This window comes from Brassica oleracea, chromosome C9, assembly GCF_000695525.1.
Source record: "Brassica oleracea var. oleracea cultivar TO1000 chromosome C9, BOL, whole genome shotgun sequence".
Taxonomy (NCBI): domain Eukaryota; kingdom Viridiplantae; phylum Streptophyta; class Magnoliopsida; order Brassicales; family Brassicaceae; genus Brassica; species Brassica oleracea.
Window position 1 is genome coordinate 7,740,426 of NC_027756.1, and position 24,190 is coordinate 7,764,615.

Sequence of the window (24,190 nt, forward strand, 5' to 3'; positions counted from 1 at the left end):
GGTGTTGAATCTGCTTGATGCATAAATGTCTCCAGACCCGCAAGGTATTCTTTCGTCACTCTCCCGTTAGCATCTCTATGCATATACATCCACTTCTGCAACTCGTAAATAGTCCCGGAGGCAGCCATTTTTTTTTTCTTTCACGTTTTTTGTTGTTGGTGTGTTTAAAATGATGTTCAAACATCCATATTTATAGGAAATTTCGAATCTGGTAGTTGTAATTTTCCTATGAATTTACGATGAAAATTAATTAGGTGGTAAAAAAAAACGTGTAACACCTACAAAGTTGGTGGATTCAAAATTTCTTCGCTAAATACACATAAATTATTTTCTCGTAAATAACACACGAAGTTTACGTGGTATTTACGAGGAAATAGTATTTCCTCGTAAAAGACACGTCAAATTACATCGACTTTACGACGAAACGCTTTTGTCGTTACTTTACAAGGAAATAACGATGACGTTAGTTTTCCACGTAAGTTTCTCGTAAAATCGACGTAAATTTACGAGGATTGTTTTTCCTCGTTAACTTTCCTCGTTAAGCATGTGTTTTCTTGTAGTGCCAGAAGATAAAATATTTAAAGCAATCCCAAATTCATCGCATTTCTTCTTCTTTTTGTCTTCATATGACTTGTTCAACTCAAAAAGATATTTTATTACTCAAACTTGAAATATTCTGGATAACCAGACCAGAATAGAATAACCAACAAACAAATATGTCTATGGAAAGCTCCAATACTTATGTCTTGTAATTAATACTTTAAAACGTAATATCATTTTATATTACCTTAAAATAATACTCCCTCCGTTTTTTTTTATATAATTCGTTTTAGAAGAATTTTTATATTCTAAATTATATGACAATTTCGGTTTTCTACGTAAAATTTATTAACACTTAATGTTATATGACCAATGATAATATACCTTCTATTTTATTATTGGTTGATTTGCGGTTAGGTAAATAATTAATGATGTTTTTGTTTAGTTAATATAAAAATTAACGATTTCTTAATCTATGTGCACAATTCTAAAACGACTTATATTAAAAAACGAAGGGAGTATGTAATTCACAAAGTTATATTATCAAAGAAAAAAATGGGTTTAATTATCTTTAATGCGCTTATGTCATACTCCCTCTGTATCACTTTAAGTGATGTTTAAGGTTTTTGCACAAATATTAAAAAAATACAAAATCTTATGTAATTTATCTTGATCATATAAAATAACATTAAATACAACTAATTTAAAAAATAAGAAAAAAATGTAGTATTTTGTAATTTGTCACAAGTTTTAAATGACATTAAATTTTATTTAGAACTATGGAAACATCATATATTATGAAACAAAATAAAAATGGGTAAACATCGCTTAAAGTGACAGGGAAGGATAATTGGTTTATGTTAATCAGCACTCAGAAGAAGAAGAAAAATAGAGTTCAAGGTTCTGTCCCACAGAGGAAAAAGACTTCCCGTCTTTTAGAGGAGACTTCGAAAGTCAAGCCTCAGATTAAACTAAATGGTGGAAGTCCCACGATCAAAATACACTGATTCTTTTGGGGCACCAAAGCTTCTGGTCCAAAACCTCAAGACCCTTTCTACGATAAAAGCGCGTGGGCTCCATTCACTTTGATCAAGACCTCTCTCTTTCTCAGTCAACATCACAAACGTCTAAAAGTATGGACATTAAGAAGAAACTACTAACACATTAGAAAATTGCACACATGACTTTCAAAATTTAATATGTTAAATCCTGCATCCACATCTTCCTCTTGACTTGGTCTGCTCCAATAAAACATAGCCCCATGGCCCTCATCAGACAAAGAATCTCTCTCATCACATAAGGTCTTAGTGTTATATATAAATAAGCATTGCACCATTAGTGATATCATCACCAACAACCTTTTCACTTACAAAGCTTTTAAAGCAACAAAAACTTCGGTAAGCGTCTTTAGAGACAGTGAGAGCTATGTCAAAAGAGATTGAGCTTCCAGGTTTCAGATTCCACCCGACCGAGGAGGAGCTTACTGATTACTACCTCAAGAACATGGTTTGCGGAAAATTCTCCAAAGTCGAAGTCATTGGTTTCCTCAACATCTATCGCCATGATCCATGGGACTTACCACGTATGTACCAGTATACTTACTTTCTTCATTCATATAAAAATCTTATTTATTAATAAAAATCTGAATTGTGATCACAGGTTTATCGAAAATCGGTGAGAGGGAATGGTATTTCTTTGTTCCAAGGGAAAGGAAGCATGGGAACGGAGGGAGGCCAAGCAGGACAACTGAGAAAGGATATTGGAAAGCAACTGGTTCCGACCGTAAGATCATAAGCTTGTCTGAGCCAAAACGTGTGATTGGGCTCAAGAAGACCCTTGTGTTCTACAGAGGTAGAGCACCAGGTGGAAGCAAGACTGATTGGGTCATGAACGAGTACCGTATGCCTGACAATTGCACCTTACCAAAGGTACCTTAAAAAAAACGAAAGCTCTGTTATCAAGAAACAACTCTTTTTCTCATCTTGTGTTCTTGTTTGGTCGCAGGACGTTGTGCTGTGTAAGATATACAGAAAAGCCACTTCCCTTAAAGTGTTGGAGCAAAGAGCAGAGATGGAATCTAAGATGACTCAAACATGCCCAAACTCTCCTCTCTCGTCTTCCGAGACCATTTCTTACGTTGGAAAAGAAGAAAACTTGATGAAGACTTCGTTCCCTTTTCCTCAAGCATCAGCCATGCAAGAAGCAAACAACAACTTCATGCTTCAAGGACATGAAGAGAAGCAAAGAGAAACAGAGATGAAGGAGTCTTCTTCATCGCTGAAGCTACCATGTGGAGTCTTGCCATTACCAGAGCTGCAATTACCTAAACAAGGATTAGAATGGGGACAAGACCAGTTCTTGAGTATAAGCCCATGGCTCCAGAATCTTACCCCAATTGTTAACCTACTAAATTTTTAGGATATGTAAAAAAAAAAAAAAAAATCTCCCAACAGAACTAACTATTCTTCAGTGATACCTACCCAAAAAAAAAAAAAAAAAAAGACCTTGTAAGATGCTTGGCTTCAGCTTAAGAATTATCAATAAAATTTGTATTTACTCAGCAGATCTATGTATCTTTTGTAAGTTTGTAACATAAGAAAATCTGATGTAATAAATATTCAAACTTTGAATCATGGACTTCTCATGGATGAGATAATTTCTTTCGAACATACCAAGATATTCCATGAAGTTTCCGAGAAGAAAACTAGGGTAAAACTCATTGAGTCTTTACATATGTCGAATCAATCGTTGTTGCTCTTGTCCTGATCTGCAACAGTTCTTGCTTTGTGGCCTTTCACACTGACGTTAGTCAGTGTGGGGGAGTCTGGGACCTTGGAAGTGATAAGCCCATCATTGACCATAGACCCATTAGTTTCATCTCCTCAGTGCGTGTGACTCATAAATTACTATTCCCCGACTCCGAGAGACAGGGGAACGTAAACTTGACTGTTAAATGCGTTCTCTTTTTTTTTTTAAGTGTATTGTCTTTGTTTTTGGCCACTAGAATTGAGGATGATTAAGGTTTGATGATATCTCCCTTTTAGAGAATGAGATTCCTCAAGTTATGGTAATCCATCTCCATCTTGTTGGGAAAAGTGCCAATTTCGACCCCAACAATTTCAGTGAGCGCCAAATACGATATCAATTCAATTATAATTTAAAAAACTATCCGAACTTCTTAAAACGTGCATAAATCTACATTGAATCTAATAGAAGTTAGTCAACCGTTAACAAGATAAAACGACGTCGTTTTGATATACGAGGAAAAGTGTCAATTTCGACCCCCAACACTCTCAGTCGTGCCAAATAGGACCCGAACAAATGTTCAGTGCCAAAAACGACCTCAACTCAATTATAATTTAAGAAAAATTACCCAAACTTTTTTAAACGTGCATAAATCTACATTGACTCTAAGTCTCTAACAGAAGTTAGTCAACCGTTAACAAGATAAGACGACGTCGTTTTGATATATATATATTTTTTAAAAATATGTTCATTTCGGGACTCAAACCCGTGCCGGGATACCCTTCTATACTAAAGTAATTATTTGAAATATTATTACAAATTGAAATTCCCCATTATATAAACTATTATTCTTCTTCATCTTATCCAATTTAAAACTTTGGTGTTTGCTTATATATATTTTAGTTATTTTTTAATATGTCTAATATTTTGTACAAGATATCTTAGTGAAAGAAAGGTAAAATTAAAACTTTTGAACATTTTTGAACTATTCTTCTTCATCTTATCCAATTTAAAACTTTGGTGATTTCTTTTATATATTTTAGTTATTGTTTAATATGTCTAATATTTTGTACAAGATATCTTAGTGAAAGAAAGGTAAAATTAAAACTTTTGAACATTTTTGAACAAAATATCAAAATATATAATATTAACTTTCAAAAATAAAAAAAAATCCACTTAAGTTTAAAAATTAAAAATAATTTATATAAGAAAATTTTATAAATAAATTCAAAGTTTTAAGCATATTTAAGATCGTATAATAATAAATATTTTATTATTTATATTTTAGTAAGATATAAGTTTATTACAGATATGATAAATAAAAAACATGTTAATGTATTTATATAAATCAGAAAAAACTGTCACCAAAATTTTAAATTGGATAAAATGAAGAATAGTAGTAGTTTATATAATTTCAAATTTGTAATAATATCTCAAAATTTACTTTTATCTAGTTGTTAGTGTGCCCCTTTAAAAGGGTATCGCAAGACGGTTTGAGTTCTGGAATGAACATATTTTTTAAAAGATATATATCAAAACGACGTCATCTTATCTTGTTAACGGTTGACTAACTTTTGTTAGAGTCAATGTAGATTTATGCACGTTTTAAGAAGTTCATGTAGTTTTTCTTAAATTATAATTAAGTTGATGACGGTTTTGGCACTGACCATTTGTTCGGGTCCTATTTGGCACGACTGAGAGTATTGGGGTCGACTTAAATTATATATCAAAACGACGTCGTTTTATCTTGTTAACGATTGGCTAACTTCTGTTAGAGTCAATATTGTAGATTGACCCCTCCTGTTAGAATGTTAAATGGTGGGTGAACAAGAAACATAATATGGAATTCCTACCTTTTCTGGATTTTTTTATGGTTATTGGAGATAGCTTATTTCCCTCAACAAGGTCTATTAAATAAAGAACTCGGCCGATTTAAAAAATTAAAAAATCACTAAGAAAATAGAAGCCGGTCAAAAACTCTTAGAGAAAAAGGAAAACGGCACATCGCCTATCATCTAGGGAGGAAGAGATTCATCTAGGCACATCGCATTCGCATATCTGTCTAGACACATCGCCTATCGTCTAGGCAACCTTCCATCAAGGCCAAAAAGACCTAGTTATCTCTCATAAACGCTATTATGGCAACTTATCTCTCTTGTAATGAACTATAATTATCTTGACCCCATATGCAGCTTTTATCCGGGTTTATGCAGCTAAAATCAGCATGTACTATCTCTATATTTTATTAATATTTATAAATATTTGAATAATATTTATTAAAATTATATCTAAAATCATATTTAAATTCTAGGGAACATATTTCGTATACACCAAATAGTACGATAAAAAGATATGAAAGTCAAATATATAAAATTTAGCATTTATATACGGTAGAATCAACCATTTTCATATTTTATAGAATAAAATATCAAAGTCCCAATATTATTAATTATAGAATTTTCACTGTTAAGTGCAATAAATTTCGAAATGTAAATGATTATGTTCGACTTTCTCTTTAGAAATCATTCTATGGAAATAAATCTTTTATGTTTTTATATTTTTTCTTGAAATGTAATTAAACAAAACTAATTCAAAATATGGTCACTGCAAGAAGGAAAAATTTTTCAACATTTGTATATCCTCATCTCAGAGTTTACACAGGACAAAAGTATAGATCAGCAAAATCAAGAATCTTGCTTACGGTGATGTCTTTTTGCTTCAAAAAGAGTTGCCTCTTTCAAAGTATCAGCAGAATCAGTGATCATATTTAATTTGGATAGTGCCACAGACTGCAAGTAGAAGGCGGTTGGCCAATCAGGGAATACTTCTTGCGCAATCATCCCATCGTGAAGTGCTCGATCTGGTTGATTGCAGAATAAATAGCATAGACTACGCCTCGCATAAACACTTGGATACACCGTTCTCCTAGAATCAATGAACTTCGGACAGAAAACATACAGTTATAGAAACAGTACATTTAATAAATGCAAGGTAAGATGCAATAGGGTTGAACATACTAATTACCTGAGAATAACAGTTAATGGCGGTTTCAAAGTCTTGCTCTAGGAAGGCTTGATCACCATGTTTTCGAACCTCTTGAATATCTTTTGCCTCTTCCATCCATTCTTCGAAAGAGAACTTAGCACATAAACAAACCCATACAATAGAATAGTAAGCCCTTTGATGCCAAATTGGCAGCAGAATCATTCATTACTTGGTGTGTTTGGTTAGGTTACCTCAACCACCTCCTTGTCATCTTCATATTCTGCTATCACCAAGATTTTATGAATAGCTGTGAGGTCCATTCTCAAACAGGCCTTTCCTAGTGGCGAAAGTTTATTCGAAGATAACTCTCTATGATGTGCCATTTCAAGCATTGCGTAAGATGGAGCCTGCAAGCAAGAATATCGGTTTTAACATAAATGCAAAAAAAAATATCGAGGATGAAACTACTGTCACAATAATAGATTACATCTGTTTTAGTTTGCAAGGTTTCAAGTGTTCTAACAATGTGTTTTGTGTTGCGACTCTCTCTATCCTCGTATTGCAGACATTTAAAGGCGAGTTTGAAAACTATGGTAGCTTCGTCTGCAGAGAACTTTCCCTTCAAGTTTGGATCAATCAACTCAGCAACATTTTTCCCATGTATCATATCATGAGCCTAGAAGCACAAAATTGACAATGAAAGATAGTCCAAGGATTACACTCACAAAGTAAAGACAAAATGTTTTATCTCCACATATCAGCCTACTTGTAAGTAAGAAAAACTTGAACACAATAACTTACATGGCTTGGAGGAATTGGCTTTCCACTTAGCAAATCCACAAGGATGGTACCAAATCTAAACATCACACTTTCAGGGTTCACACTTCCTACAACCACAATATATTATCACATTCTAATAATGATAAATAATAATAACAATAATATGAATAGATGATTGAAAATCGATTACCGGCTGTTTTTCGATCATTGTTGGTCTCCTTCATTAACCCAAAACAGGAAAGACATGCATCACCATTCTTCAATATCCATGAAGCAAAAATATTAAAATGGTGGTCCAGCGTCTTTAGACCACAAGAAGGCATAGCTAGGAAAATCTTTTTGAGAAGAATCTATTATACATACCTCATCAAACAGAATTGAGTAAGCACTTAAATTATTGTAGGATGCAAAGCCTGCACTACTACAACAATCCAATGCTTCAGCTATAGAATATGCTACTTTCAATCGCACTTCCCATTCCATGGTATGATTTTTCCCTGTGAATAACAATGGAACAAAGTTCAAAACGTAAGATACTAACAAGTTCGGATTCAATCGATTGTACAAACATAAGATGCATGTTAGTTTTGGATCCTTCTAGTCGCAACATTTGTTTGTCTTCAAAACCATCTAAATGACAATAAAGTAAACTACTAATATATAATGTATAAAAGTAAAAGAACATACGACGGAACAAATGCTTAGCAAGAGTATCATTTGGCATGAACTCGGCAACGAGAAGCCTTTCATTTCCTTCACAGCAATATCCAATCAAATTAACGAGTCTCTTGTGCTTCATCCCCCCAACTCTATGTGCCTTCTCCTGAAAGACAAACGATAATCAAACCCATCAAAAAGGCAATCATTAACCGTCTCATAATTGATAAAAAAAAATTTCAAACAAATAAAGGATACCACAAATGTCTTGGGATCAGTCCAAGCCATATTATTAAATTTTTTAACAGCGATCAAACCATGATTCTGCAAACGGCCCTTGTAGACAATATTGGACGATTCTCCTCCGCTCTCTGAAACAACATTTTTCAAACTAAAATTTTCGGTGGCCACGTTGAGATCGGAGAAGGAAAACTTTGTCAATGGTGGATCTCCTTCTCCGTGGTTTTGGTGGGCTCGCTGTTGAGGAACTTCCCCGGAAGACAATGAGTGGCAACACCCCATGATTTTTCAGCGGGCAAAAGAAAAGTTTCAAAAGTATTTCTTTTGCTTATTGATTCATAGTAAAAAAAAACTGATTTCTTATTTGTTTAGTTGTGATCCTTTGACGCCGAGGCTTGGTGTCTCGTTGTTACCAATACAATTGTCTGATTTTATAGCATTAATAACATTGACCACCATATTCTTGCCAAAATAAATGACTTTCTATCTTTATTGTCTCCCTCAAGACCTTTATTTTTTTCTTTTCTAGGGCTCAGTATACAGATAGCACTTTATAGAGATATCATTTTTTTTTGTAAATACGCGATAAATTTATGGTAAATGTTTTAGAAAAAAATAGATTACATAAAATAAAATATTGTAATCTCACATGAACTTTTTTAAGTGCACGGAAACCTCGCCCATTTTTGGGTAAGAAACTTGAATTTCTTTTGTATTAATTAAAATAAAAACTTCTACAATGTGGCTATATCATACCCTTTATTTTCTTACCATTTTCTTTTCTAATTGTCATTAATGTATTTATGGGTCAACTCTGACCTACTTTGGCCGGAAACAATCAGATAGTTTCCATGTCTGAACTTTGTATTGGGGTGACAAGTATTAATAATTTATTATACATAGCCAAAATTTGCCTAGTCCAAATTCTTGTTTTGTTAAAAATACAATCGGTTTACTTTTTTGGGATTCATAAATTTAACTTTTCATAATAATTTGACTCCAAAGTATTCAACGTTTTACATTTAAGATTTAACATCGAGTAATTATGATAATTAAATCACACTCCTATTTCTTAACGCATGAAACCTTTTCATTAAAAATTTTCATGCATGGAACAATACGTTGTTCATGCATACATCCAGAAAAAAAGCAGATCCAACCCAGTATGGCTAATGTAAGAGATCACGTGTCCCAGATATTCACAAGTAATGGAGAAACCGTTAAGTTAGGATACTAATTCAACGAACGTACAATTGAGCTCTCACACCAAATCTGCTCAATTCACGCAGATTGTAGAACAAGAGGAAGAAGGAATATACAAAGCAGTGTGGAAATTGGATATCCCTCCTAAGTTGAAAACTTTATGGTGGAAGAATGCGCATACTGGCTTATCAATTGCAGATGCGCTGGTTAAGAGAGGATGAACGGTATGGAGAAAATGTCAATTATGTGGAGAAGCTTCTGAAACATTTAATATATATAGCATCATGTTTCATTGTGGTATCCTTTATTTGTTTGAAATTGACACCATTGAAGACTCCACCAAGGCAACAACTTCAATCACAAACTTTGTGTCACAATCTTTTTGTATTGCTAGTAAGCCATTATGCTGTAAAGCCGATAAAGAGTATATTCTTAAGACCAAAATACTCTTAAACAACTTCGATCACAAACTTTAATTGAGAGTCAATATATATATAGAGACCATGTTGATTTGTAAGTCACTGGTAAGCGTTTTCCACCCGCTTGTTGTAAAGCTTCTTGAAACCTTAGGGTGAAGGATTCTAGTGTTTGGCAAAAGTAGCTGTGTCGTTCTTCGAAGCGCCATGATAGCAAATATTGAGTTTTAATTGAGAAATTAAATCTTGATGAAATCTTACACCATATGATGTAGTAATTAACCGTAGTAACCGATAATGGGTTGTGAATTAGATTTTTTAGTCTAAAAATTCTCAAACAAATCAACTGGTGTTGAGCTTGTTGAGAAAGATATATAGCCTAAACCAAGAGTAAAAGAGCATTATACCACCTCAGATCAAAAAATCAGCCAATCATATTGTGACATGTCATAAACAATAGCCGCATCATTTCTCAAAAAAAAATCTCAACATAACTCCGACGGTCACCTTTTCGTTTCCTCTATTTGTCGTTTAGGTCATCATCATACATCAGTTTCAACTCTCCGGTGTCTCCACCTCCGATGAGATAACTCCTGCATTCAACAAGACAATCACTCCATGTCCACCAACTCTTCAGCTTCTCCTGCAAGTCTCTATATATAAGAATATAAGATGCTCAACACAAACAATTGATCCAATGAAAAACTGAAAAATAATCAATTCAATCACAGGTTTATCTTCCCGTGATGCTAAGAACAGTGTTTCGCGTTTATTCTTCAGTTTCCATTTATTTTTGATCATGTGCGTACCAATACTCAACTTTATAACAAGATTTCAAACTCGAAAGCACTCATCTTTCCATGGAGGTTCAAGCCGAAACGCAACCTAGGTCATCCATTAGGTACTCTTCCTCTGAATCTTCTTCTTTTGTACATCCAGATTCGTTAATACTTCATGGGTTCGATCTGCCAAGTGTTTGGGATTAAGTTTGATCGATTTAGGACATAGGAACACTAATTTATTGGCTCTTATGATTCGACTGCTTCCTAAAGTAATGAAATTTAAAAAAAATGGTGATTGTGTAGATCTTGATTTCCAAATTCACAGAGAATTAAACCTATACATAAAGGAGCTTAATCCCACCTGTTTCATATGGCATTGGTCTTTATCAACAAAGCCGTGATTACGCAGTATCCACACTCGACAACTCTTCTAACCCTTTCATGTATTGATGATTATTAACTATTAAAATTATCTCCTTTCGTCAAACTAAATTTACTCACTTCCCCCCGAAATACTGATTATGAATTGGTCCTGCTTTCGTTTTTCTTTGGACTGTGTGAGCAACTGGCTAATTCATTGTTTATAGACAAATAGGAAACACTAGATCCAAATGAATCGATTTGGCCAGTGCCAAAAGGCTTCTCCCGGTTTCCAACTTCTACAATGCTAACGTTGCATTTACTCTTGCAAGATTGTAAGGAGTCAATATTTCTCTGTATATCTCGCTGTGTTGATTGCCAGTTATCTCTGTTTGGTAAAGGCAATCCAACAATTCAGGTATATAGTATGTTTGGAACTAGGGTTGATCTATCTATTTTAAAATTTTATCATGTTTAAAGCGCTGAATCTCTTGATCAAATTTCAGGTAGCTCTAATTGTAACTACTAACAGCTGCTGGTTGTGTAACTGCAGCTTTTGAAAAAAATTCTTTTGATATTTTTGGGTATGATTTTGGCTTCAACATCCGTCCTTTTCCAGGTTGGTTTCATCTTTCTTTATTCTTCTCTTGCATATCTATCTTCCCAGTAAACCATATGATAAACGGAAAAAAAAATGTTTAGCAGATTATGTACTTTGTGATGGTTGAGAAGTCTGGTGCAGAAGACGACTTTCCTTGGTCGACATAATGGTGTATAACAGTTTCCTTTCCCTACCATTTTTGCACCATTGTGAACTCTGCACTAACAACAACCATCTTTAGTTTTTTGCTTTGATCTGACATCCTGACCAGATGAGATTATGGAACACGTGCTGGGATCGAGCTATGTGTCTGCAGAGATTCTTGCAATAGTTCTAGATCCAGGTGCAATGGTTGCAACAAGACCCGTGAAGGAGCAGTATCAGTGCTCATCATGATCGGCCGGAGTAGCTTCTTCTTTTGTTACTTGGGACCTGGGAATCTGGTGAGGGCTGCTGTTGAAACTATTGGCTTCTGCTGCGTGTATATTTATAATTTTCTTGACTTTGTGAAGAACCGTCGATGCTTGAGACGGTGTAGTGTGATAGAGACGCAGCGGTGAAATAATCGTGAGTAAATCTGGCGAAACAACACTCTTGCACAACAATAGGTCCGGTAGTCACTAGGAGACAACAGTTTAAACGATGTAGCTTAGCTCCATAGAAACATTAGTGGCTTGTTGGTCTGGATCTGGGGGAAATGGTCCAAAGAGGGCTCGTCCTTGAATGGTGAAACTCCGGCGTTGAAACCCTAGCTGACAGTGAAACCCGACCAAAACCAAGCACCAAAGACGGCGGGGACGGTGGCGATGAAGCTAGATTTACCTCAACCGTTGATAACTTGGCGGCCGTTAGACCGAGGAAATAACTTCGACGTAGAGGTGGAGCACGGTGGTTGAAAATGATAGGAACAGAGGAGCTGTGGTGAGAACTCCAAGACTTCGTAGATCCGGTGGCCCATGATCCAGAACAGAGACACAAAACTCTTCTTCTCACGGCAAGAGACGTTCTCTTGACAGAATCGTCGACGAGAGGACCACCGAAGAAGAAGACGATAGAGTGAATACTGGCAGAGAGAGCAGAGGATGGTAAGAGAAAAACGTCGGAGCTGAGATCCCGACGCTGGCGACCAGAGGCCTTACCGGCGTCGAAGAAGAGTTCCTGAGACTGCGCCTCGATCTTAGTGTGTGGGAGCGTTTAAATTAGGGCGTTGTTAAAGAAATACTTTACAGTTTATAATTATCCCTTTGTAATTTTTCTGTTGTATTATAAATTTGAGAAAGAAAGGGGAGAGTTCGCCCTGGAGAGAGAACATAACCACGCCGCCGCCGCTCTTACATCTCGACGCCGGTGGCCTCGTCGGGCCCTCAATTCCGTCTGTGTTATAACGTATTCTCTCTTCTTCTTCGTCGTCTTCAACATCTGTACTCGTATTGTCGTCGTCTCCCACGCCGCTGCTCCCTTAGATCCGCTCGTCATCACCTTTTCCCCTCCAATCCGAGACACTACTGCCTTCCATGTTCCCCTCCTCGCTACCACTCATCCTCTCCGAGCGAGCAGCCCCTCTCTAGTCATGCCTAGTTTCAGCGCGTTCATCGTCCTCGCAGCACTTCCGTTCATGCTCGTCTCCGCTGGATCTTCAGATGGCTCGAACGGCTTGGTCTCAAGCACCGCCATGAAGACCACCGGTGGCCCTGACGTCAGCTCCTCTGAAGGCCACTGCTGCTCCTCCGTACTTCGTAACCTCCACAACGACGGTTCCTCTGTTTGGAACATCAGATCTGAGAGTTGGATCTCTCGGTTAAAAGATCCTCGCTGGGTTCAGCTCCACCCATCCACGTCGATATCACTCCCGCTTCCCTTCATCTCCGCCAACAAAAAATCCACTGCTGTCTTGTTCTCACACCGACAAGGCGGAGCCGTCACCACCACACCGTTGAGTTCTCTGTTTATGTGCTTCCTCACTCTTATCTTCAAGCCGCTCACGCCTTCTTCGGAACAAGTCACTCTCAGACGAGAGGTCGCCCCACCACCACGACGTTTTGTGCCTCCAACGCCGAGATGCGAGCTCACCGGTGATTTTGACACAGCCCTCCAACGCCGAGACGCGAGCTTCACTCCACTTTTCTGGGCCTGGACTTTAAACAACAAGTGTTCTAGCCCATTTAATGACCCAAAAGGACTCTCGAGTGATCTCCCACCACAATCTTATCCGACGTCATTTTCACGGTTCGTTTCAAAGTCAAATATACCTATGGAATTGGAGATGATAACGATATCAACCGTCTCACCAAACAATATGCTTTCCGGCACAGTTGAGATTCACCTAGTCTCCCGGATTATAGCTGATCTTGTTTGTCTAATGGACTGCATATTCACATCTAGCTTCTCAATGAGCTCATCAGTGTTGGTATTCACCAACGATTTTCAAACTTCTTTTTGTACAGTTAGAGAAGGAAGATAAAAGATGGGTCTGTGAATATGGAACTTGAAATCTCCATTAAATTCTCCAACCCCTATGACCATGGCACACCCATTACAATGACTGAAAAAATAGATCTTATTGTATGATCTACTGTAGATCTATTGTGTATATATTATCAATTGAAAGATCATCTACATTCACATGATAATACACTTTCTATAATAAATCAATGTGATGTACACGATTAACATACATAATCCCCATAGATTACAATAACATGACATTCTTTTCAATTGAAAAAGAGTTAGAGCATCTCTAAAAAGTATATTTCATCACCATAAGAAATTGTTGTAAAATGATTAAACACTACAACACTCTGAAAAACCCAGACTGTGTATACATTATCGCCGACCAAGTGCCCATGCGCTTCTAAACATATTTCCCACTTTTTTGTCGACAACTTGAAATCCTTCCTAGCTTCTGCTCACTCATAAACATCAATTATTATCCACTCAGTTCGGTATTCGTCTTACTTCAAATCTATACATCTTCGAATCAAACAGACATATGTTACACCATGCTCACCTTAAAAAATGGATATACACAAAATCGCTGTCTCAGTCTCACTCTTAGCCACATTGACAACATTAACCCGAAACTGGCATTGTGTTCGTCATCACAAATAAAAATCTTGAATAATGTAACCAATATATCAAAATTTACATCTACCACTTTCTTTTTAACGCTAAAACTATCTCCCCCAACATTTCTTAGAAAAACTTCATCCATACCAAGTCATATATAACCGAAATGTTTACATTTTTATAGTTCTTATACTAAATAAGATCAAATGTCAATGATCGCCAATGGCTAGAAAAAAAACTATTTCCCTCATCATTACTGTGTCTGTTGTGTGATTTTTGGTTGTATGATACGTAAACATATTCTATACTAACCGGAAGTTGGTCTTACAAAGACTAAAGATACTTTCCCCATTAATTTCCCAAAATGAAACAGGAAATAAACCATTTAGTTCAAACATATAAAATATTTATAATCTTTATAAATTGAAAAAATCATATAAAATAAAATTTAAAAATTTAAAATACATTCGCGCGCGGAAAAATACTCTAGTTATAATAAAAATCCAAAATCTCCTAAAAATTCAAGTCCAACGCACCCCCTAAATCATTTCTCCACCAATTAAGAGTAAAAATAATAAATAAAAAACGAATTTGACATCGAACAAGAATAATCAAATTTTCTATGCATTTTAAGCTCAAAGAATATTTAAAGTGTTTCATTGTGTAACAATATTAATAAAGTTTATTTTGATTCCAACGATGTTCTAATGAAGTTTAGTTTCGGTTAAACTTTGAACCGGGTAGGTTGACTGGAAGGAATCAAGCCGAGAAAAACTAGTCTTTTTGTTGCTCGATTCGGTTCGGCTAAGTGATTATCCTCGATATTAATCATATGCTGCATCAAAGCCTCTTTGGAATCTCTTAAAGATGAACACATCACAACGAAAATCTATAGGGTAACGTAAATGTAGCCATTCCAAGCTCCCAAACCAGCTCTTACAGAGGTATGCGTTGCAACAACTCAAATAAAAATCTGAAAGATAAAACGACCAAGACCCAAAATATATAAAAAAAGGTTTTGGGGGGGGGAGATGATGGATGAAGAGAAAGAAGATGACCACCAATACCGTATCGATGCGGCTTTTCTATCCACAAGTTTCAGGTATCCTATCATAAAGTATAAAATTATAAGTATTCCAAAAATATCATCATTACTGAAACATATTCAAAGATGATGAATCATCAGTACACGAACCTGCTGCTGCTACTGGCCAATACTTCCCAAGAGCCGTTCTACAGCAGCGTTAACGTTTCCATTGGTTGCAAGCAAAGCCCTTATGTTCTCTGCTCTGTCATGGAATCCCATTTCTTGTAGCTGCTGCAATTGAGTCGCAAAACGTTCCTCAGGAGGAACTGGAATCAAAAAAGAAACTTGTTTCAGTGGAACCATCTCGTAAAATGCACAAGAATAAGAAGAGGGTATAAAAATCTAACCACTGGGTTGGTTTGTGCCACTAAGGCCACCAGCGCCAAGACTGCCAAACAGATTCATCAATAAATCCATCCCTCCGTTATTTCCTGCTCCTATAAACATTGCGATCGTAATGATTTACTCAATAAGTTACATGTGAATTATATATATATATATATAAGGAAGCAAAGAGTACAAAAAGGCGACTATAAGAAAAGCAACTAAAACCTTTAATGTAATTCAGATACATATAATAATTTTACTAGTGTTGAAAAAAATAATAATAATTTTACGAGTACCTGCGGCAGCAGCACCAGTTTGCCCTGGTTCCCTACAGAGAAGATGGATTAGATTAGGAACATGAATAGGGATTGATGGAAATAAATAGAAAAGGAGAGATATCAACACCCTGCTAGCTTAACAATTAAAATGCTTCACAGCCCTTAATAAAAGTTATCTAGGATCCGATAAGCTCAGTAAAAGATACAAGAGTTGCTGCATTACTCATCATGATTGAATCCATATATTGCTTAAGATAAAGATCATTCACCACCAATATAATTATTCGTTTAGCTAGTTATACCATTGTCTAAACACAACATAGCACAAAAATACAAGTAAGATATATAAAGGATATCCACACTTACTGGCTGGTCGTATTTCTATTCTGGGAGGAAAGTAATTGCTGTAGAGACATCATTTGCTAAAGAACAAAAAGATACAATCCATGGCATTAGGTTAAAGAAACTTCGCATTTGGTTATAGCTTAGAGATACAGAGAGATGTTTCTTTGGAGAGAGACCACATGTTCAAAATTCACATGCATAACAAAAACATTGGAGGCCCAACTGACCTGCATCATCTCCGGGGAGCTAAATTGACGGAGGAGATCTGGGTTCTGCATCATTTCCCTCAATTGAGGATGCGAATCAAGCATACTTCGGAGCTGTGGGTTGAGATTGATAAGCTGGAACCAAGGGGAAGGAAAAATTGAAGACATGTTCACAATACCAACATCGTCTTAAGCATAGGTTAGCCTAGGTGTTACCTGGTTCACGTATTGTGGATTGGAAAGCATGCTTTGCATCATCTGGGACATGGCTGGATTTTGCAACATCTGGTTCAACTGAGAAGCATCTGGAATGGCACCAAGAGGTGAATCCGCTCCAAGCATACCAAGTCCTCCTAAACCACCAAGACCACCAAGTCCGGGGCTTCTCGCATCCCCACCAGAATTTGGCCTTCCTGGGGCATTTGTCTGGCCTGTACAGTATCCCACAATATGTTCAATAGTGTTTAGATACAGCCCAAGAAACTTACTCATAACAACAAACAGTGAGAACTATACGAACTAACTCAGCTGTTTATTATACACAATATTGCTCATGAACCACTGTGGTAAACATAAACGTCCATTTCTTATAACCAAGTCACTCTTACTGTTATCAAAAGACGAGTAATCACACAGGGCAATGAGAATGCAGTTTCTTACCAGCCGTAGCACCCCAAGGATTAGGAAGTGGGTTTGCATTCGGAATACCATTTCCTGTCCCCGTTTCAGCATTAGTAGAACCATCGCTACCTTGTGTAGTAGTAGTAGTAGTAGTAACCCCCTGGTTCCCAAGGAGAGCAGCAAAAGGATTAGAAGCCGCATTGCTCCCAGCGTTCCCGGACATAGTAGTAGCATTCATGAGCGGTTCCTGAACATTCTCATACATACGCCTCAGATGGTTAAACCCCTCAGGCATAGACTCAATATTACTCATTGCCCTATCAGTATTCCGCATCATCTCACGCATCAGCTCCGGGTTCCTCGCAGCTTCCAAAGTCTGCCTGAGGATGCTCGGGTCGTTAAGCACGTGGCCAAGCTCAGGGTTGCGATCAACAAGGTCACGCATCTGAGGGTTGCTCATGATAATACTCCTCATGAACTCGGGGTTGTTCATAAGATTCTGGATGGCTGGGGAGTTCATCATGTCTCTAACCATGTTAGGGTTTTGAGCTAGCTGCTGCTGAGCCTGCTCAAGATCCGGTGGTGCTCCGAATAAGCTCCCACCGCCCAAAGGGTTGAATCCAAGCCCAGGGAACAAAGATTCTCCAAGATTCGAGGTATTATCTTGAGTAACAGTAGCAGAAGGAGGTGGTGGTGGTGGTGCTGAAGATGGTGCAAAGCCACGAACCATATGAACCGTGTGATCACCCTGCAAACCTATACACATACGATTTCAAATCAGTTTAATCCACAGAGCAATCCAAATCTACAAAACGACGACGTATCAGGAAGAAGAAGATGAAAGAGAGGCCCCACCGTAGCTGAGAAGAGTCTGATCGTCCTTGAGGATGCGACCTTTGTAAATCAACCGCTGCTGATTCGCTGGGACGTCGCTGTTCTGCGCCACCAGCTCTTTGAAGGCTTCCACCGTCGAATCGAGGCTCGTGCTCACGCTGAATTTGGATCCGTTAGAGCATCTGACGTTGACGGCCACCAGAGCTCCTCCTTCTCCTTCGCCAACATCACCAGCAGTCAGCGGCTTATTCGAATCTCCTTCTCCACCCATTCTTAGCTTTTGGATCCTCCGCGAAATCGATCGAGAGGCCTAAACCCTAGGATTAAAAAAAAAGGGATTCAACGAAGACGAGGAGATGAGAAAGTTGTTAAAGTTGGCTTATGGTAGATTTCTTGAGGAAAGGGATATGTTTTTTTTCTTTTCTAAAGGTCGAATAACAAATGAGAGAGACGAGAGAATTGTAGACAATGACTTTTTGTCGCTCTGAACGGTTCATGGTACTTCGATTCCGATTTCGGTTCCAATTTTGGTTTAGTTTTATAAAAATTTTATGTTAATGATATATATTTAAATTTATAACATTTATGAATTTTAATTTATATAATCAGATATCGGATTTACTAAAGCATAAAAAATAACTTTAGTATTCTTGTTTTTAATAGAATGATTTCCTATTTTATTTAACTACTAAAATTATTAAAAAAAAAATTGTGATACTTTTAAAATATAAGCTAAAATAATATTATTAATAAATAATATTTTTATAAAAATATTTTTACAGAAATAATTATATTTCAATTTGACAAAACTGTAAAAGTCAAAACAATTTTGATTTAAAGCAAAATAACAAATTATTTAAATTAAAGTTTAATTGTTATATCATGTCGATAAATCATTTATATATATCATCAGTTGCATTATATATTTATACATAACTATACTATAAAATCAAATATTACAATATTTTTAGTTAATCAGTATTTCTAGTTTATTTGGTTTAATCAATTTATATATGAACTCTACTTATATACTATATTTCCAAAAATTAATATACAGTTTAAGTTTGATTTTGATTGATTCGGTTTTATTAAATTGAACATTTTTAAATTCTAATGAGAACCGAAAGACTTGGGCTTCAGAACTGGTGTGTCGGATATGTTCAATTGGTCGGGTCGAGTCGGATGGTTCTTGAGTAATTTTGCAATGAAGGTTTGTTGTGATCCCCAACCATAGATTTAAGGGCCATGATACATTTTTAATCAGTTACAATCTAATAATGTCTTTTCATACCTTTGGTAGTGTACAACGGTACGTTTTGTTTTTGTCTTTTGGTTTTGAGCAATTATACAAATACACAACAAACACAACACATTTACTACTTACAACATATGCTTTGTCTTGTCTTTTGGTTACATGTAGTAAGTATTACACGCGCAAATGGTTTTTGTAATCATCTTTTAACCCAATACAAAACCAGAGAGAGAGGAAAAAAAAGAATCTCGCGAGTTCAAAACAACACTAGTGAGCTCGAGCCACGGTTTGCCTCGGTTGAAAAGAAGTCAGATGTTCTCTGCGGTAATGGCTTTGTTGGTGACCTACACTTGGGGAATCTCTAGCGGTCCTTCGTTCCAACGGTTTCTCATTGGCAGCTACTACGAGTTCGAGCGATTCCACCACTTCTTTCATCGATGGACGGTTCTTTTGTTCCGGTTCAAGGCATTTCAGAGCCAGTTGAGCCACTCGGAAAGCAGATTTGAAAGGGTACTTTCCTTCTAGACGAGGGTCCATTATTCTCCTCAGCTTTCTTCTTTCAGACAGATGAGGCTTGATCCAGTCAGTTAGATTCTGTTGTCCCGTAGGACGGAGAGGATCAACCGCACGTAAACCAGTCAAGATCTCAGCTAAAACGACACCAAACCCGTAGTTATCGCTCTTTACATACAAATGACCTGGTCCATAACCAACCAACATGTTCAAAGTTTGTCCACCAAAACCAAAAAAAAAAAAAATATCAATTAGAAACTGGTACCTGTAGCAACATACTCTGGAGCTGCATAACCTTGTGTACCCATTACTCGTGTTGTGATGTGAGATTGACTCGCCGAAGGACCTAACTTGGCCAATCCAAAATCTGACAGCTTGGCGTTATATGACTGCAACATGATCAAACACGTTGAACTCACTCCACACTTTTATTATCAAAATCCATATTTTTTTACTTACGGCATCAAGTAGAATGTTTGAAGCTTTGAAGTCTCTATAGATTACTTGCTTCTCTGAAGCGTGTAGAAACGCTAAGCCTTTAGCTGCTCCTATTGCGATCTTAAGCCTTATCTCCCATGAGAGCGGCTGAACAACAGAACCCTCTGGAAGAAACAGAAGCAGATGATGAAGCAATTACAGATCATGTTAAAATATGAGTAAGAAAAAAAAAAGATGGGTTATTACTTCTGAAGAGATGATTCTCTAAGCTTCCTTTCTGCATATACTCATACACTAGAAGCAAGTCGTCGCCTTCCAAGCAATACCCCAACAGCTTCACGAGGTTCGGATGAGAAATCCTCCCAAGAAAATTCACCTCACACTACACAGAAACAAAGACACAATCTATTGTATGAGTGACCGCTGGACGAAACTAATATTACATGTTATGTCGTGGTTACCTCCACGTATTAAAAAAAAAAAAATCTATCAAGTAAACAAACAAAACTACTTATTGATATCATTGTTAAAATTGGACTCTACTCACTTGCCATTCCTCAAATCCTTGGAAACTTTCAGAGTTGAGTTTCTTGACGGCAATCACGGTACCAGTGCTGCTGTGACTCCCGGGGCCTTTCTCTTCAAGCCAGCCTTTGAAGACTTTCCCAAACCCTCCCTCTCCGAGAACATTCTCAGACTTGAAGTTCCTCGTTGAAGCTCTAAGCTCTGCGAGGCTGAATATCCTCAAGTTCGGATTGGGAAGTATCTGACCTTCAGGGTAAGCATCTTCTCCACTTGCAGCAGAGAACCCACTAAAGTTAGATATGGTACTTCTTGATGTTCCCGTAGTCGTTGACTTAAACGGACCTGTTGCAATTATTTAGAACCATTCCAAAACAGAGTCAAGCCCAAATTCAACAACAACAAGAGAATGCAATTTTGGTAATAAAAGGAGGCAAAAATCTGTAAAACCCATATGAGAAAACAAGAAAAGAAGAGTTTAAATCAAATTAACAAAATGTTCCATCGTTTGACAAAAGGTTCCATACAAGGGATGTAAGACAGGAGTAACTCCAAAGATAGGCAGAGAAAGTGAGAGGACGAACCTGAACTGATATTACCAGTAGAGGCAGGTGTTGTTGTTGTTGTTGTTGTTGAAGGAGATCTAGATGGAGAAGAAGACCAGCAAAGCCCCATACCGACAAACAAAATTAAAAGCCAAACACACTTTTCAACCTATTTTTCAAGTTTATGTATATACAATCATACACTTTACAGAAAGTCAATGAGAAGGAAAAAAATGGCGTGTGAATGTAAAACAGAGTGCTTTACAAGAAAAGACAGAGCAAGCAAGGATAGGAATTGGGCAAGACCGTTTGAAATTGGGTGTGAATGACTTGACAAAAAAAAAGAATTAAAAGATAACTTTTCTTTTTTCTCTTCTCCCTTCTCTGACTAAATTATTTAACGGCAAATTTCCAAAATAACTAATTTCTAAGTTTATGTAACAAAATAGTCCTCAAAAACTAAATTGACCAAAATAATATTTTGTTTTTTAAAAAATTTAATTTTTTTATTTTTCAAAATTTGAAATCTTATCCCAAAACCCCACTCCCCAACTCTAAACCCTAAAACCTAAACTCTAAACCCTAAACCCTAAATCCTAAACCCTACACCTTAAATCTTAAACCTCATCCCTTCACTCTAAACCCTAAACCCTAAATCTCACCCTTAAACTTTAAACCCTAAACCTTAAATCCTAAACTCTAAACTCTAAACCCTAACCCTCAACCCTAAATTCTAAATTCTAAACCCCACCCCTTAACTCTAAACCTTAATGTTTAAATTAATTTACCATTGGGATATAAGTGTATATTTATCTCTTTTGATAAAACATTAAAAGTTATTTTGGTCATTTTTATTTTTAGAGGCTATATTTACTAAAAAAAACTTTTTTAGTGCTAGTCATTTTCTCATTATTTATTGTATGGAGCAGAAGAGAAGCACAAACAAATGGTTACGGTGCTACCATGCCATTGAGAGAGAGGGAAGAGAAGACTGAGTCTTAAGAATTGTTGTGGTGCAAGTTTTTGAGGAAGAAAGCGGTGAGAGAATGTTTAGTTTAAGGTCAAGTCAACTCAAAAGACAAAATAATGTCTCCATGGCCACTTTTAGGTAGAAATCAATCAATTCCCCCACCAAATTACCCTAACGCGTTTCCTTCATTTCAAACTTTATTTACTTTTCACCAATGTCACCATCTGTTTGAATTAGAGCATCTTCGACCCACGTTTATATTTGCCTCTATATTCTATAATAAAAGAAAATCTACTCCAATCCACTTCTATTTCTTCCTCTATAATAGAGATTGCTATTTTTTCTTCTATATTTAAGGAAAAAAATAGCATTCCTCTATAATAGAGATGTACTTTTTTATTTACAAAATAGTCTTTTAACTTTTGTGATTATAACAAAAATACATGTTTATGAAGAAATACATTTTTTACATATAAATGCACAAATTTTTGTTTACATACTAATTTTTAATTTTTATAATTATAAATAAAATAAATAAAAAGATATCTAATTATTTTATATTTACATACTAATTATTTTATTTTAAAGTTAGATTTTTTATTTAATGAATGATATCTAAAATTTTATATTGATAATTAAAACTATTAATTAAAATTTAATTACTAAAAGTTTAACATAATTTTACATATTGATAACATATTAAAATTAAACTTAAATATTGAAACAACTTAATACTTAAATATTAATCAATACAACATGTTGAAACAACTTAATACTCCGGTAAATTACTTCCGGATCCACAAAAATTGTTAAAATATTGTCCAAACGACGTGGGTGGAGGAGGAGTTTGCTGATTTTGTTGCTAGTGGCTGCGCTTTTGTAAAATATGTGCTTTCTTGACTTGGAAATGTTCACGGACATTTGGATCTTCTATGGAATTTACGTCACAAAATAATTTTTTTTTCCTTCATCTGTTTTAAAGCAAAATTTTATCTTTCAATCTCCAACTGATGTTTGTCTTTGTTCACTTTACTTTTTTAGGTTCTCTAAGAATTGTTTATTTCCTTCTTCTAGTGTATTGGAAGAGAAGCTCCACCACCAGAAGTCTAAATACTAGATGATGAAGATAATCGGTTCCAAGAGTTTCTAAGTTGATTCAGAAAAATCAAAAATAAAGAAGCTCATTTCTCACTTCAGAATGCATTAATTGACCATTTATGAAAAAAATATAGTAATAAGATGTTTAGATAATGTCTATTTTGTTTTATTATTATTTTCTAAGGTCATTTGTAATAAAATGTTTAATTTAAATAATATTACAATTTTATGGGAAAAAAATTAAAAGTTATAATAAATGGGTTAATTTGCAACATTTATAAGTTAAATGTGTTATTTATAAAATAAAAAAAAATCTTTTAAGAATATTCCTTTATAGAGAAAAAAAATAGAGAAATACATTGGAGAGAAACCCACCTCTATTATAGAGGAAAAAATAGAGGAATACATTGGAGATGGTCTAGTTACAAGTTCGACCATTTTGCTAAGTTAGAACTCAAAATAAGAAAATGACTGTAAACATCATAAAATATATACTAGGCTACTACTATATATATTAGTTCAAAAATCATATAGATTACTGCTATATATTTGGTTTTGGAGTTTTATTGTTATATTCTTTCATGTATTTGAAGATTGAAAATGATGGTTCAAGCTTGAATTTGTAATTTCTATAATTTTAAATAGTTTTTATGTTTTTCATATTTTTATATTTCTTAATTTGTTTTTTTCTTAACTTGTTTTTTTCTTAAAATCTTATAAGAATATCACGTATTTATAGAATTGTGATCAAGAATTAATAATCATGTTCATAAAACTTA

At 35.7% G+C, this 24,190-nt stretch overlaps 4 protein-coding genes across 5 annotated transcripts; 1 reads left to right on the plus strand and 3 right to left on the minus strand.

The window, feature by feature from the left end:
• The first annotated feature begins 1,795 nt into the window (after positions 1-1,795).
• On the plus strand, positions 1,796-3,016 carry LOC106315932 (NAC transcription factor 29-like). Its single transcript, XM_013753776.1, has 3 exons — positions 1,796-2,122; positions 2,200-2,468; positions 2,545-3,016. The coding sequence occupies exons 1-3, from the start codon at positions 1,966-1,968 to the stop codon at positions 2,956-2,958; spliced, it is 840 nt and encodes a 279-aa protein (XP_013609230.1). The 5' UTR covers positions 1,796-1,965; the 3' UTR covers positions 2,959-3,016.
• A 2,953-nt stretch (positions 3,017-5,969) lies between these two features.
• On the minus strand, positions 5,970-8,229 carry LOC106317558 (probable inactive receptor-like kinase SSP). Its single transcript, XM_013755356.1, has 9 exons — positions 7,966-8,229; positions 7,738-7,873; positions 7,414-7,547; positions 7,241-7,307; positions 7,072-7,157; positions 6,758-6,946; positions 6,522-6,677; positions 6,310-6,423; positions 5,970-6,224 (listed from the first exon to the last, which is right to left on the minus strand). The coding sequence occupies exons 1-9, from the start codon at positions 8,227-8,229 to the stop codon at positions 5,970-5,972; spliced, it is 1,401 nt and encodes a 466-aa protein (XP_013610810.1).
• A 7,010-nt stretch (positions 8,230-15,239) lies between these two features.
• Positions 15,240-18,512, minus strand: LOC106318838 (ubiquitin domain-containing protein DSK2b-like). Of its 2 annotated transcripts, none has more exons than XM_013756978.1 (10): positions 18,095-18,510; positions 17,279-17,995; positions 16,835-17,049; positions 16,640-16,753; positions 16,434-16,489; positions 16,086-16,117; positions 15,810-15,899; positions 15,571-15,728; positions 15,443-15,482; positions 15,240-15,348 (listed from the first exon to the last, which is right to left on the minus strand). In XM_013756978.1, the coding sequence occupies exons 1-8, from the start codon at positions 18,342-18,344 to the stop codon at positions 15,580-15,582; spliced, it is 1,623 nt and encodes a 540-aa protein (XP_013612432.1). In that variant the 5' UTR covers positions 18,345-18,510; the 3' UTR covers positions 15,240-15,348; positions 15,443-15,482; positions 15,571-15,579. The 2 variants fall into 2 exon arrangements, with proteins under 2 accessions (XP_013612432.1, XP_013612431.1); XM_013756977.1 differs by having other exon boundaries at positions 15,242-15,482; positions 18,095-18,389; positions 18,457-18,512.
• Positions 18,513-19,425: 913 nt separating this feature from the next.
• On the minus strand, positions 19,426-21,736 carry LOC106313741 (probable serine/threonine-protein kinase NAK). Its single transcript, XM_013751641.1, has 6 exons — positions 21,383-21,736; positions 20,824-21,143; positions 20,523-20,658; positions 20,298-20,440; positions 20,104-20,227; positions 19,426-20,023 (listed from the first exon to the last, which is right to left on the minus strand). Exons 1-6 carry the CDS (start codon positions 21,471-21,473, stop codon positions 19,593-19,595), a joined length of 1,245 nt encoding a protein of 414 aa, XP_013607095.1. The 5' UTR covers positions 21,474-21,736; the 3' UTR covers positions 19,426-19,592.
• Positions 21,737-24,190: the final 2,454 nt, after the last annotated feature.